The 16,125-nt window shown below is 39.3% G+C and overlaps 1 protein-coding gene across 1 annotated transcript; it reads right to left on the bottom strand.

Annotated features, from left to right (window-relative positions):
• Positions 1 to 634: 634 nt before the first annotated feature.
• Positions 635 to 5,765, bottom strand: LOC148012144 (pentatricopeptide repeat-containing protein At3g53360, mitochondrial-like). Its single transcript, XM_087669282.1, has one exon. It carries the CDS (start codon positions 5,715 to 5,717, stop codon positions 2,151 to 2,153), a length of 3,567 nt encoding a protein of 1,188 aa, XP_087525408.1. The 5' UTR covers positions 5,718 to 5,765; the 3' UTR covers positions 635 to 2,150.
• Positions 5,766 to 16,125: the final 10,360 nt, after the last annotated feature.

Here is a 16,125-nt window from a genome sequence, read left to right as displayed (position 1 = left end):
ATCCCTTTAACATCGTGGTCAAAGGCTCATTGAATTTTTCCTATCAACTTCCCCCGTACCAAGTATAGAACGACCGTTGGTGTGGTGTCATGCTTTGAGATTGGTTTCATAAATGACTAACTAGAGGAGAAAGGACATGAAAGTAGAAAGGAGCTTTGGAGATAAGAACCTTTTATCATTTTTCCCAACCTTCAAGATGAAATGGATAGCCATTGAGTGATAGGGAGATCATGGAGAAGGTGTTGGTGATGCTCTTTGTTGGGCATGATAGAAGCAATATAACTAGTTCCTATTCCCCTTGCTATGCATGTAGCACCAACTATAATTGAGTCATAGCTCATTTGGTGATGACATCATGATTACACATTCTCAATTGCAACAACACAAATTGAATTGTTTCTTTGATTGTTTCTCATACTCTCAATGATTTTAACTAGGATATTTACTTCAATTTGATACTAAAGCTCCTTTTGCTAGTGTAATGTCAATCTAGGTAGATGTAGGTATTGGGTGCAATGCATTGTGTATCAATGCATCAACAAATTGTGCAACACATAGATGGCTAGAGGACTCCGTCATTCATGATACACAATATACTAGAGCAGTCCATCTCTCATGAAAGGCAAATGAAGCCAAAGATCAAGACTTTGAACAAACCAGCCAAAGAAGAATTGCTAGAAACCGAAAACTGTATTTAGAGAGTACAAACTTTTGCATGTAGAGTGTTCAAGGGTCTGCATTGGTTCATTGCGCAATACTTCCTTGTGTGTGGTGCACATTATGAACGAATGGCAATGGCTTGGTAGTCTCTCCTGTTGCTTTGTCATATGCTTGTGGAGATGCACTATTGTATGGATGTGTGGGACATTGTGTTTCTATGGGACTTGGATTTTGTCGGTGGAAAGAAGAATGATGTGTATATGAAGCTGCATGAATTCTTAATGGATGTGACCATAAAGGACAATAAGTATGTGAGAATTGGTAAGTGAGATAGAACATTTTCTATTCTTAACTTCCACCCCGTCTTGCATGGATGGATTCAAATGTGTTCCTCTAGAGACACACTCACCAAGGATCATGTGAGCTATGGGGTTACAATTACAGTTGCAAAACTCTTGCATCTCATGCATGACTTGCGTCTCCTGTCATCATCACTAGTCATGGACTAGAATGCTCATGACGGCTTCTCAAGTTATAGGATGTCCACAATTCATTTGACAATGTTTCATCCATTATAAATCTTGTCATTGACCCTCTTGTGCATGCTATTCATTTGACGACGATTCAATCATATATATGCATCATTGTATGTTATATGTACACATGTGAACAGTAGACCCATAACTTTGCTCGCTGGCTTTTCACCACCACAGATCCCAAAGCACAGCAGTTCACAAAGCTCTGATGACATCAGATGATGGCAGCAATAGTGTATACAGTCCAGGGTGCAGAAAACACAGATCTGGCTGACAAGATGATACCGGTGTTTTGTTTACCTCCACTGGATGAGCCCTCCAACAAGATGGCTTCTCCAATTTAGCTATTGCTTTTAAACATCTCCATGCAGTTTTGATCAAAAATGTAACAAGCAGGGCAAGACTATTCAGAAGACAGTGATATGTAAGTGCGATTTAAAGGGTGGCAATAGAAGTGTGCACACCATACCATGTCTTGAGGAGGGTGTTTAAACTACTCCAGGATTTTGCAGTCCACATATAGGTCTAGATGAACGAGAGGACTTTCCTGTTCTTGAATTCTTCGGTATTTGATGAGTACTCCTAGAGCAAGTAGCAATCTAAAGTGATTGTAAAGAGTGTGTGTGAATCATTCTTTAGATGAATGCAGTTCATATGGGAAGATTAAAAAATGTAGGGTGCAGTAAAAATCATACAGTTCTAACTGTGAGGTTGGTGTCATGGAGTGCCGCAGTAGCCATGCTTGTTCACCTGAAAACTCGTTACTGTTACTTGGATAGACCAAAATGTTCAGGTTAATTAATGCCCAAAGCCTCATCTTTTACTCAGAGAATTCATGGACTGGATATTCGTGATTCTAATTTCAACAGGTGTTTCCTACTTTCAATCTAACAGAGTAATTCTTATGGAGCGTTTCCAAGACGATGTGAGAAGTTCTACATGACAATTCTTACCTCATATGTACGCACAGAATGAATGTAAACGCTGTGTGTGATTCATGACCAAAGTTTCCATTACAATATTTGGAAAAAGTATACAAGGAGCAATATGCTCCAAACTCTCTGTGACGCTACTCCAGGAATTTATGATTACACCTTCAGACAGTACAGGTAATCCTGACACTGAACCACAAGTTTCTTGATCTCCAGATTGGACATCTGTGCTAGCCATAGTATTAAAAACTAGGTTCAAGGATGGCACATAGCCATCTTTCCTCATTGACTTGCTCAAAATCTTCAACTTGTTGTCCACTTTCTCACCTTGGGAGAGAGATTTACTCGCAACAACAAAGTCATGTAAGTTACCACCAATTTCTATCAAGGCCCTCCCTGGCTCTTTCCATGCACTTGCATGCCTTTTCAATTCCAAAACTTTGGAGGCATCTTCCCACATATTGGCATCCACATAAATATTTGACATAAGGACATAAGCACTTGCAATGTTTGCATCCAGATGAATAATTTGATCAAAACACTGTCTTCCTAGATCAACATTTCTCCACTTTCTGCATGCAGCCAGGAGAGAGATCCATGCAGGAATTCCAACCTTATCTGGAATTGTATTCAGCAATCTTTTCGCTTCATCAAAGTATCCTGCACCACCAAGAAGGTCGATCATACATGTGATGTGTTCAATACTTGGTTGTATCCCATGCAACCTTTTCATTGCGTCAAAGTGATGACGGCCTTCCTCCACTTCACCAGCATGACTACAGGCTGCCAAAATACTTGTGTAAGTCAAATCATTTGGCTCCAGACCACATGACTGCATATCTTCGACACATTGGTTAGCAAGCTTATAGTTGCCCTTTTGAGAATAGCCTGTGATTAAAGCATTCCATGCCACTACATCTCTGTCAGGTAATGCTGAAAATAGTTGCAATGCCTCTCTCATGCAACCAGACTTAGCATACATGTCAACAAGAGAGTTTCCAACAAGTGCATCTGAATCAAATGCACCTTCAATAATCTGATGGTGCATCATTTCACCAGCCCCTACAGCTCCCATGCTGCTACATGCCTTCAAAATACATAAAAACACCGGCTTATTTGGAACTACTCTCTCTTGTTGCATCTTTTCAAAAAGCTTTAGTGAAGTATAACTTTGTTCATGATGCACATAGGCAGCTAACATAGCTCCCCATGACACCACATCCCGATTGCGTAGGTTCTCAAATACATAAAATGCATCCTCCAATCTCCCACAACTTGCAAACATATCAACTGCACTGGTCCCAAGAGCCAGATCCAAGTCGTACCCACTACTTACAATGTCAGTATAGATCAGATTGATCTGTTTTGAAGTTCCAACATTGCGAATTGCTTTAGAAAGACTCAATAAGGTTGCACTGTCAAGCTCAAAACCATCAAGATGCATCCTCTTGAAAAGTTCAAGAGCACCAACATCATGACCCTGATCAACAAAGCCGCTTAATATTGCACCCCAAGCCACTCTCTCTGGATTTCGAATCGTTTGAAACACCCTGTAAGCCTCCTCAAGACTTCCACATTTGGCATACATCTCTATGAGATTATTGGCAATATTTGTAGAGTCAAATCCACCTTCAATAATGCTTCCATGCATCAACCTGCCATGCAAACCTGTGCCCAAATTCCCACAAGCTTTCAAAAGGGAACAAAATATAGCATCATTTGGATCCATACCTTCTGATTGCATTTTGCTCGAATGTTCAAATGCCAAAAAGTCACAGCCATTCTGGGCGTAGCCACCAATCAGAACAGCCCAAGAGACAATATCTCTAACATCTAGTCTGTCAAAAACTTCCTTTGCTGCCTCCATGTTACCACATTTGCAGTACATGTCAACCAAACTATTGCCAACATCAAGGTCAAGTTCAATGCCACTTCTTACTATCTGCTCATGTACAAGCCTGCCTTCTCCCATGGCTCCTAGTTTGCCACACACCTTCAAGATGCATAGGAAGACAGCTTTGTTTGACTCGATACCTCTGGCATACATTTTCTCAACAAGATTGAGAGCCTGTGGATCATTGCAATAATCAGCATATCCAAGGACTAACGCACTCCAAGAAATGGCATCAGGAGTTTGCATCTTCTCAAAGATCACATGTGCATTGTCCAAACTTCCACACTTGGCATACATGTCTACCAAGGCACTTTCAACAGTTGTATCATGTTCTAACCTGCTTTTGACTGCCAGATCATGTATTTCCATTCCAGATATCAATAGCTTTAACTGCCCACAAGCTTTAAGTACACATAGAATTGTCACGTTGTCTAGCTTTATGCCTTCATTGTGCATTTTTTCAAAACTCTCAAGAGCAAGCAGACCATGACCATACAGAACGTATCCACCAATCATTGCAGCCCAAGACACCATATCTCTTGTAGGCAGCTTATTGAAGATCATACAGGCATCATCAAGCTTCCCATTTCTAATGTACATGTCAATCAGTGTACTTCCAATAACCACATCGGATTCAAGCCCGATTCTAATAATGTGATCATATATTTGTTGGCCCTGTTCTATCACGCCACTACTCCCACATGCCATCACAACACTAGAAAATACAAACTTGTTTGGGTTTATTCCATCCTGCTGCATTTTTTCAAAAAACTCAACAGCAGATGATCCCTGCTCGTAATGTGCAAGCCCTGTGATCAAAGCACCATATGAAAAGACATCTGGGTCCATTAAACAACCAAAGACATAGCGAGCTTCTCGTAAGCCCCCACACTTGCCGTACATAGTGATCAAGCTGTTCTTGATCATATCATCTGAGTCAAGGCCATCTTTCAAGATTAGATCATGAATCAAGAGGCCCTCCAGAAGATATCTTAAACTTCCACAAGCTTTCAAGGTGCCTAGAAATATGACTCTATTTGAATTGATGCCCTCACTCTGCATATTTGCAAACAGTGAAAGAGCAAGGAAATCTTGTCCATGCAGTGAGTACCCTGAGATCATTGCACCCCACGAGATGCCATTCCGATGCCGGAGATTATCAAAAACTTCCCGTGCATTTTCCAAAGACCCGCACTTGACATACATGTGGATGAGTGCATTCTGCAGGGCAACATCCGAGCTGAGGCGTGGATTGTTCACGATGACCTCATGGATCATAGCCCCCTCCTTGAGGGATCCAATGCTGGAACAGACCTTCAACATGCATATGAGTGTGAATTTATCCGGAGCAGCATCCTGTTTGATTATCTCATGACATAGGGAGAGCGCCCTGTGCGTGTGCCCGGTGGAAGCGTTCGCCCATGCAATGGAGTGGAAAGTGGAGATGCTAGGGTTTGCGATGCGGGCGAAGACGAGGTCAGCGCCGAAGCTGCAGCCGCAGGCCGCAAAGGAGCGGATGAGAGCATCTCTGAGAGTGTCCAATGAGTCGAGGCCGTGGCTGACGAGAAGAGAGTAGGCCCTCCAAACGCAGGCGATGTCAGCTGTCTTGGTGCTTGTCTGCAGAAGACCCAGAATACTCCTGGGCGAGATTTGCATGCTCTCCCCTACATACACAATAGTGAGAGAGAAACACATGCCTTCACCTCACCTCATTTTTCATTATGCCCTCACTTGCATAGACAAAGTGAGAAAGAGGCACATTCCCTCACCTCACCTCATTTTTCATTATGTGCCCAATTATACCTTATGGACAAGAAGTTTCACATTTCCTCGTATGGGAAAAGAGATCCCTTTCCCTTTCGCCACCCGCTCGCCCTCCCCAGAGTGTTCAACATCATGAGCTTCTTCTCCTCCAAAAGCATCCCGTACCCTGCCACGTGCAATTGGGGACAGGGGGTTGCTGGCTGCTGATTGTTTCCTTTGCTTTTAAAACCTTACAGTGCACAACATCATGAGCTTCTCCTCAACAAGCACCACACACTTAACTAGATGTGATTGAGGATATGGGGCTCCCCCGATTGTTTCCCTTGTTTTTCCTTATACTACTCAACATCATGAGCTTATGTTGAGAGGCACTGCAAACCTAGCTAGCTATGATTGGGGATATGGGGCTACTAGCCCCTGATTGTTTCCCTTGTTTTTCCTTATAGTGCTCAACATCATGAGTTTCTCCTTGAGAAGGAACGTAGACATAGCTAGGTGTAGTTGGGGGTAGGGGGTTTTAGGGCCCCACCTCGAGGACTGTCAACCCCATTCCCCCAACTACACCTAGCGAAGTATGTGATCCCTCCCTCGCAAAAGCTCATGATGTCATCGTATTTCACATTTTGGGAATTATTGTGGAAATTTGCCTAAAACTTCTTGTGAAAGAGATCATGACCCAAGGTTCCCATAAACATACCTTCAAATATTTTTCTTTGTATGTGTGTGTTCTCTATTCATACTTTTTGCCTACCAATGAGTGACAACTCAATCACTAAGATGATAACATGATAAATTCTTGGGGCTCCACAATGCCATACCTTTAGGGGGGGTTCAAAGTTTGGAATGAAGTCGAACTACAATCATCTCAAAGTTAACACATTATAAATGTACTTTTTTCAGTGTCTTTTTTAAATCACAAAACTCACTACTTACAAAGAAGTAACAATTGCTTCTTAGCTCTCTCCTTTTCTCCACTAGTTGTGGAGGCTGAGGTATTGTATCACATTACTAGCAACAGACCAACATGCATATGCGCTCTCTCTCTCTCTCTCTCTCTCTCTCTCTCTCTCTCTCTCTCTCTCTCTCTCTCTCTCTCTCTCTCTCTCTCTCTCTCTCTCTCTCTCTCGGGCATCTTCTATGTACACACTATAAGACTATAAGTGTTTAGCCGCAACGCAATAGATTTTCCATCCCTATCACATTTTAGGCTAGTTGAATGTTCTTATCATGAAAGTGAAGCTCATTGTAAATGACACAACACATGGTCAAATTCTTCAATTGGATGTAGAAGCAAGAGGTTCAAGTGGAAACAAGAAAGAAATATATGGGAGCCATACTAAATTATTGGACTATAAGACAAAGGGAACATTGGCAAAGAACAAAGAATAGAATTATTCAATTGTGTTACATTGATCATAGGAGGAAGAAGAAAATACGAACATTTGTGACTAATTATTGAGTTTGTCGATAGAGAGCATTAGAGAGCATTGATATTGAGACTTAGAAAGGCATTTCCAAGGATCTCTTATAACATCCTAAATATAGGGATATGTAGCCTCCATGCAATATGATAAAAAATTCATGACTAACATTAGTAGGGTATTTTTGCAAGTGAAACGCCCTAGATCAAAGGATGAACTTTTCTTTGTCCTTACTTAACTTTGATGACAATAGTATAAAAAAGCCTACATAGAAAACATGTTTTCTTCTTATGAAATCACTTTTTTTGTGTTAAAAAGCACTTTTTAGAGTTTTGAACAAGAATTACATCAAGAAAATCACTTTTCATTTGTCATAGAATAAATATTTATATCTTTTTAATCTTAAAGCACTTTGTTCACATAAAAAGTGTTTTCCTAATGTACTTTTCAAATTATAAGCTCAATTTTAATGAGAGATTTCTCTTGAAATAATCTAGTAAAAAGCACTCAATGTTATCTTAAGAAAATCATATATAGCATACAACATTTTGCATATATGTAGGGTTTTTTAGGATATTTAAGGCAACTTATTCCTCTATTCAAATATCTTTAAGATGTTTTGAGGGCTTCAAGCCATACTTCATATAACAATTAAAAGATAGGTGTACATGTGTAGGGTTACACCAAAGCTATATTGTATGCAAATGGATTGATGCATATTGATTCATGCACTCTCTACTAGACATCATATTGTGGTCTCTCACTCCACACATATCATTGCCACAGTGTCTCTCTAATCTTGTCTAATCAAAGATGCTACTTTAAGATCAAGCTCAGCCATTGAAACAACAAAATAGAAGATACCTAAGACAACAAATACTTGTGCTGCTATAGTCTAGAAGCCATCAATGAGCTCTAGTGTTATGATTCTTGATTCCACCATCCCTCACACACAAGTCAATGAGATCCTTTGTTTGCTCCTACCTCTCAAGGAGCACACTCAGGTGAGACCAAAACTCCACACCCACTGTTCAACCTAGTGACAAATGTAAGAAGAAGCAAGTTCTCTCTCTCTCTCTCTCTCTCTCTCTCTCTCTCTCTCTCTCTCACATAGATTGAGATAGTCAAGAAAGTGTAAGATGAAGAAGTAAATGACCAAGTGGAGAAAATATGACTCTCCTTCTTCCAAAATCCACAGGGATGGTAACATTGTTCTCACAAGCTATGGACTATTAGGATGATCTCATTTAAAATTTTCCCACCTTAAATATGGTTGGATTCTTTTCCATTTGGGTGGCCTCTTCTTCTTGGCTCTATGCTCAGATATTATACATGCTCATATCCTTTGGGTTTTGGGCCTATCTTCACATCTCTTTTAATTCCACTCAATCATCCATGTGTAGTGCCTTTACATGCATGCAATTTTTTAATTATAAATTGTACAGGAATGTGGGTGGCACTTGAGAATGATTTTACAATAAATATTTGACTTTCTTGGGTTGTTGAGTTTAATTCTCCAAATTTTCCTAGAGTGTTTGGGCCTTCATGCCATTTTTGGCTTTTTTGCATTTTGATATGTGCTTTCAGTCTTGCTTTGAGTTTTATTAGTTTGATATGGTCAATGTATTTTTGGGTGGTTGTGTTTTTGTTTTTTGCTCTAAATTTAGCCTTCATGCCTAACTAATCTAAAACTCTTTGTAGTCCACCTTGAAAAGAGTTAACATTTACCCCATTTTAGATGAGTACCAGTCCCTTGGCACTTAGTAATGAAGGTAGTATTCTTCAACTTACATCATAGATGTGCAATTTAGGGATAGTCATGATGGCTATGGGAGAAGTGGTTGTTGTCATTTATGCTATTGGATACATGGTAGGTGGTGATTGGAGTTGTTATTAGTGAAAAAGTTGATAAGGAATGACATGAGTGATGTTGGTACATTGTATCGACATTTTCCTCTATTGAATATGACTTGAGTGGGCATAGGAAATGGGTTGGAAATTGAAAAATACAAGAGGTTTATTGTTGGAGTAGAAATAATGGTCATAATTCTTCACACAATCCTATACCTGTTGCTACAGAGTAAAACATCATGTACATTTTCTTCCTAGGGAAGTGCTAATATTCTATTGTGTGCACAATACATTTTTATTGGATTGGCAGATGGGTCAATCTTGTGAGTCAAACTCCAAGCAACCCTAAAGTGTTATCCCACACTTGAGGACCCAATCCATGTATAGGTTATGGTGCAATTACTATGTAAATGCATGTTCTTACAAGGTTGGATATCCATATAGATCTTGGAGGATATGATTCTTGAATGAACTAACAATTAGTCAAAGCTAAAGTAATTGGTGGCTTTCTATTGATATGCCTTATTTGCCTTGCATTCATGATGGTTCTATGGACACTAGATGAAGAGAAAGGGAAACAAGAGGATAGTGCAAGTGACTCAAGGAGACATGTCTAACCATAGGCAAGTCAAGACTCCCTAGGTATATCCTATCCTTGATGGGTCCTGAGTAAATGTGGGGGAGATTGCAAAGAGGGGCTAGGGGGTTAGAGATGGAGCTCATCGACCAAGGTCCCTGATGAGTGGTTCTAACTAGAGGACCCCTAAGATAGGTGCAATCCTAATGGGTGCATATTCTTTTCTTGTCATTTTATATCTCTTTGCACTTTTTTTTTCAAACAAATACAATATCATACTTTTAGGCTTTAGCTCCATACAAAATGATTTGAAGCAAAGGAGCTTGTTGGGTTGTATGATGATAGTTAACTTGGTTCAACATGCATGTGTACTTAAGTGCTAGTTTAAATGAGAGCACCATGTAGTTGGTTCTAGCTCAAGGTTTGAGAAAACTTCTATATTCCCTATGTAGTAAATAGGGCATGTTGCAAGCACTGTAAGTGTGACTAAGAAGGTAGTCTAATAGTGCATTCAAGTGGTGCTTTTTTAAAAAATCCAAGGAGAAGGACAAGTTATTTATATACATAAGCGTGGAAATTTATTTATTCATAAATTGCAATCCTTACGACAACCATTCAAAAAGGTGAGGATTGTACTCTAGTGATGCATAGTGATCCATATCATATGGTCTTATACCAATATGGGTGATATAGGTCAGGATGTCCATTAGGAAGTTGCCTAATCCTAATCTACTAGCTACATGAAACTTTTCCTCACTCAGGATCCTATCCAAGAAGGGGTGGTGCATAATATTATCTTCTATGGGTCTATCATGAGTTATAGCAAGTATCCTAATGATATAGGAGCAATATCATACTTGTTTGTCTTGATTGCTTGTCACACTGTTCAACAAATTAGTATTGGTCATGATCTAACAATCAATCCTTTCTCATTGTGCTCACTTTGGTCTAACTCCATGTAATCATGCACTTGGGCCTCTTCCACCTAGCCTCTCACCTTCTCATGATTTGCAAATATTGATTGGGGTTAGGGTGCTCATATACCATAGCACTCCCTTGATTTTCCATTTTGGATGCTAAGCTTTTCACTTCTAAATCTATGACTAGTCTTCTTATTGTGAGGATAGTAGCGTTGTCACTTTAAGGTGCCATCTTTATTTTTCCTTATCCCTATTTTCTTACCCTTTCTCTAGACATTGAGATGAGATATGCCCAAGGTGGTCACAATTTCAATAGTCATTGATCCTTGAGGTTGCATGCCTTCGAATCCACAACTTGTTTCCTCCACCTAATGTAATCATTAGAACCAACTTGTAATCTACAAGGATTGCATTGCCTTCTACATCATACAAGATGTAATATGGTTCTTTGTGTAGTGCTCCTCCACATAATGAACAAAAGCATGACTTTGTGGTGATATTATTATTAGTGCAGGTGGTCTTGGTATGCTTGTAGGATTGTGTATACCCTAGATGTCAGCTATCTCTAGTTATTACAGGTAAGTAAGGCTAGAGGACCTCCTATACCATAGTGGTTCTATCTATTCATTTGATATGGGTTTTGATGGTAGGGTTGATGATACAAAAGTCCCCTCCCATCATTGGTATAATATCTTGGTCATGGATTAGGGTGTTTTGCTAGAAGGCAGTTGCCTCCGTAGGGCACAATGGACATTGGGCCTTGTTGGCCGTCCTTTTATGACCTCTTAGAGCTTGGGAAGCCCCAACTTAAGATTTGACACTTCTTGAGAGAGATCAATCCTTTTACCCTTGCATCATTCATTAGTGATTATTCACTCACTATGGATAGTGATTTATTGAGTGTGAATTGTAATGATGCTCATTGGCTGAATAACTTTAATGTTCCTCTCCTTCAATAGGTCATAAACTCTTATGGCCTATTTGTTAGCATATTCTAGTATTTCAAATTTCAAGCTAGAGTTGTGAATTTGTATAGTTTTTTGTATTTTATCCTATTTATGAAGACCATGACTATAGCCGTCTCATTGGGTCATTCAAATTTGGGGATTCCTCTATAAAGACTACACACATGAGTGATGTAGTCTCAAATTTCCTCTTTGTGTTTTTGGCTCACATTCATGAACTTGACTATGGGGTTATTTGCATACCTAGATTCAAAGACTTTATTTGTGAAAAGTTATTTGAGCATATTAAAGTGGTTTTTTGGGCATCCTTAAGACTCATAAACCAAGTCTTACCTTTTTCTCCTAGACATAGCCCAAAGGCTTGTTCTCGATTTGTTAGCACCTTGGAGGGTATTTTCCTCATGGACTTGCTTAAGCTATTCAACAAAATCATATGGTTCATCACTCACTCTATATTTATCAATATTTTATGACAATGAGGATCTTAAACTAGCCTCTTGAGCATGATATTACTCCTAATTTGGTTAAGATCAAAGCAACAAGAATGGCACTATTTTTGTGAGCTTGCTGCCATGTTAAGTACCCAGTTGATTAGGATTTCTGAGGTTGTAAGACCTACATGTAATGGTCTATCACCTGCTATTTCTTCCTCAAGTTTAGGTCCTTATGCTAGGTCTATGATTCATTGTACTTGCTCTATCTCTGCTTCCTTTCTAAGTGCATATTATATCTTCCACTAGTCTCCCAACATGCTCTATCCTCATTAGTTGAGCATTTGCATGAGGAGCCATTGGATATTTGGTAGAAAATCCATGGGATCAAATATTAGATTCTTGATGTTTAAGCTTATATCAAGCATTGTGTTTGGCTCTTCTCTATTTATCAAGGTTTTGGTCAAACTTATTAACTTTGATAGGGGGATGGAAGTCGCAACACCCTCTCTTAAGTACAACACTTATATTTGAGTTTTGTAGGGATGTCAAAGTCTTAAAGACTTGAAGTGCTAGAGTGTGTTGACTTTTGTTCCTCAATGGCTAGTTACAAATGTGTAGCTCTAGGTTTTCCTGTGTGTCAGATTGGGGTGAGGATTTTTCTCCTCGGCCTATGCAAAGGTAATCTTTCGGGGTTCTAGACTTTAGATACCTTTTGCCTGCTTTGTGTCTCCTTGGATCAATATGTCTAAGGGTCATTCTATTGTGGAGGTTGACCTATTTGATCTCCTAGATTATTTATTTGGTCTTAAAGCTTAGACGGGTTTGTGCAAGATCCCTTATGGTACCTATCCACCCTTGGTATGTTTTGTGCAATGTGCAATTAAGAAAATTGCTCAAGTTTATCTTGAAGTCAAGCAATATTACTCAAAGAGAAGTCACACAACCAATCTTAGTCAAAAGAAGTGAGTGAAACTCACTTGAGTGGGGCTCACAAAGGTGAGATGATTGATTGGGTCCTCTGTAAAGTAGCTTGGGTGGAGTTATCAAGTCAATTATATCACAAGCTTGAAAACAGTTCTAGTCCTAAGTTATGCTCTCTTGTACTTGTTGGTTGGCTCTTAGATCCCTCATCTTGCTACACTCCTAGATGCATCTTGAATTATGCTCTTTTATACTTTGTGGTCGGCTTTTAGTTCTAGTCCCTCATCTTGTTACATATACTTGTTGGCTGGCTTTTAGTTCTATCCCTTGTCTTGTTACACTCTTATACTTGGTTGGGCTTTTCGTTCAGTCCCTCATCTTGTTACACTCCTAGATGTATCCTTACAATGACGTGAGTTTGGCACAATATTCTTAGCAATTTGGTTGTCTTTTTTCCCTCAACTACAACCTAGCGTCTAAGTAACTGTTAGATATGCTCAATGCCTTGCCCTTGTAAGGTGCCACACCAATGATCCATCGTGCTCTAAGTTGTAAGGCCTCCATTATGAGGACAAGCTATGTGTGAGCATGAACATGGGTCTTGCCTTGTATTTTAGATGAGGTCTATGTGACCAGATGGCAAAAAGGTGACCTTTGTGGATCTAGCTTGTGGGTTAGATAGAGTAGTTATTCTAGTGGCAACTTAGGTAAAATGCATTAGGCTTGATGGTAAAGGAAATATTCCTTGCCTGACTAGGGAAGGTTCATAATATGGTCAGACACGTTGACTAGGATACCTTTCCACCCTATAAAAGGAAGACCCCTCCAAAGCCATTGTCAATCTATCTTTCACTCAATCAGAGTTTTTCCAGCTACCCTTAAGCTATTTGCCTATCATCTGTTTGGATTGCCATCGAAGCTTCATAGTTGTTAACTGCAATACAAGAAAAAGTGGAAAAAGTGAAAAAGTGAAAGTTGGGACCTAAAAGAGGCGGCCCAAAAGGAAATCGGACATAACAGAAGAAGTAGGAAGGGAAACATCCAAAAACGCAAGGGCAGCCTCAAAAGCTAAGGCAAGGGCAAAAGCCAATTTTTAAATGCGATGCGTCTCTAAAACTTTTTGTAAAAGAGTGCAAGACTCCCCCCTGTGCAAACTATAAAGGTAGATGGGTGGTAGAAAGGAAGCTAGGAAGGTAGGAGGACAATGGGTAAAAGGGCCTACTAGTAGGCCACAGTCGGCCATGTAAAAAAGGGGATAAGGAGATGACTACCCAAAAGGGATTTAGGATTTTGTATATAAAGTTGAAAAGTAAATGAGGAGCTCATTCTTTGGTGTGTGGCAAAGTGGACTCATCTTCTTCTCTTCTTCTCTCCTTCTTGCTTGCTTGTGTGCTTGAGAGAGGGAGTGTGAGTGTGAAAGAGTGAGTGTGTGAGGGTGAGGGATCAAGGAGAAGAAGCTCTCCATCATCTCCCCTCTTTTTCTCTTCTCTCTCGTTCTCTTGTCTTGCGCGCGGCTATGGAGAATGGAGTTTGAAGGTGGAGGCTTGAGGTTGCTTGAGGTTGCTTGAGCTCGCATCACGAATCGTGGAGCTACCAGTGTGCTTGAGGCATTACACCCCAGTAAGATCGAAGGTGTGTCGGCTAAGTGAGAGATAACCATAGGTGTTTACTTGAAACACTTGAGCAATAAGCAGTCTGTGGGTCTTGCCGATTGAGTGTGAGCTCACCTTTACATTTTGGTTCCTTTGCCATGACCAACAGATTTAAGCTTGAGCACTTGCATACCTCAAATCAAGCGACGAAGTAAGGGTTTCATCCCCAAACCAGAGCTTGAGATATGTAGGAGGTTTTGGGTTTTTAAACTCTGCAACAAGGGTTTTTTGATGATTAGGCAAGTAGGAGGAATCATTTTAGTATTTTGCTTTTGATTTTTGTCGCATTTAGAGTAGGTTAGTGTAATATTCCCACCATAATACTTCATATCAAGAAATAAATTCGGGCTTGAAATGTTTTAAAAATTACTCATCGAGTTATCACATAAGTGATCGCACGTAATTTTTTTAAAATATCGAGTCTTGCATTAAATCAATTTGGTAATTCGACATGAGAAGACGCCTCAATGTTCCCAGCCACAAAGATACCTCGTAAATAATAATACGACGACTTGATCATAAATTTTCTCGCATTACATTTGATTTAGTATTCTCAATTTTATTTAATGCGTTAAAGATAAGTATCAAAGAGTATGGCATGACTTTATAAACTAGATACATGAAGTAACTTGGCCAAAAACCACCAGATGAAGTCATTTTGAAGTAAAAAAGATGCTTATGAAAAAATAGGCAAAAAATCATAGCGTTTTTGACCCCTGGAGGGAGAAAAAGAATTTTAAAATCATCCCCATGCCATCTTCCAACAACAAGGCAATCAAAATGCATTTTTAATAAAGCTCACTTGGCTCTTGACAAGTAACCAAAAAGAATGAGTCGATTGCATGCTCCCCTTCATTCCTATAAATACATCCCCACTCCTTCACAAAAAAAAGCAAGAAGGAATACCTCCAGATGATGGAAAATTTTATTTACTTCTCTTTTCCATTGTAGCTTGAGCCTTGAAGGAAGAAAATACCCCTCTTCTACCTCATTTCCATTTTCTCTACCCCCTGTTACGCCGTCCTCCATATCTTTAAGCAAAATGCTAGCAAAATTTTTTTGGACAACCACCAACTCTCCCTGAACTACCACGTCAATTTCGCCTGACATCCATGGCTCCACGAGGTTGCAAAAATTCAAAAAGCCCTTTTGAAGCAAGGGAAGCAAAAAATGCAGCTAATGGAGAAAATGACATGGTAGGAATTGGCCAAAACCCTGTTACGGTAAAAATATGAGAGAGATAACATCTCGTCGATTTGGAAAAAAAAAGTTTTATAAGCTTATTGCTATATTTGGCTTTAAACGATTACAAATGCATTCTAAAAAAAATGCATATAAACAATCGCTTAGGAAAATAGCCTAAGTAATATAATATTTAACTATTTAGTGAAAATAATATTTCACTTGGAAAATGAGTATATGCCTGTCATTGAGAAAATATCGTAATTATGGTTTATTTTGTGATATTATTGTTATTTCATTAATGACACATGTTATCATAATAATAGAAAAAAGGTAGATTATGTTAGGGAAGGGAATATTTTATAAATTTTCCCTAAAAGTGACTATCTCTATTTCATTTTGCTAATGATAAACAA

The sequence above is a fragment of the Lygodium microphyllum genome, chromosome 27, assembly GCF_053477565.2.
Source record: "Lygodium microphyllum isolate KBCC chromosome 27, Lygodium_microphyllum_v1.1.10, whole genome shotgun sequence".
Lineage (NCBI taxonomy): Eukaryota > Viridiplantae > Streptophyta > Polypodiopsida > Schizaeales > Lygodiaceae > Lygodium > Lygodium microphyllum.
This window is presented reverse-complemented; position numbering and strand designations above follow the sequence as displayed.

Coding starts and splice junctions, on each gene's coding strand:
- LOC148012144 (XM_087669282.1), bottom strand. CDS start 5,717: ATGTGTTTCTCTCTCACTATTGTGTATGTAGGGGAGAGCATGCAAATC.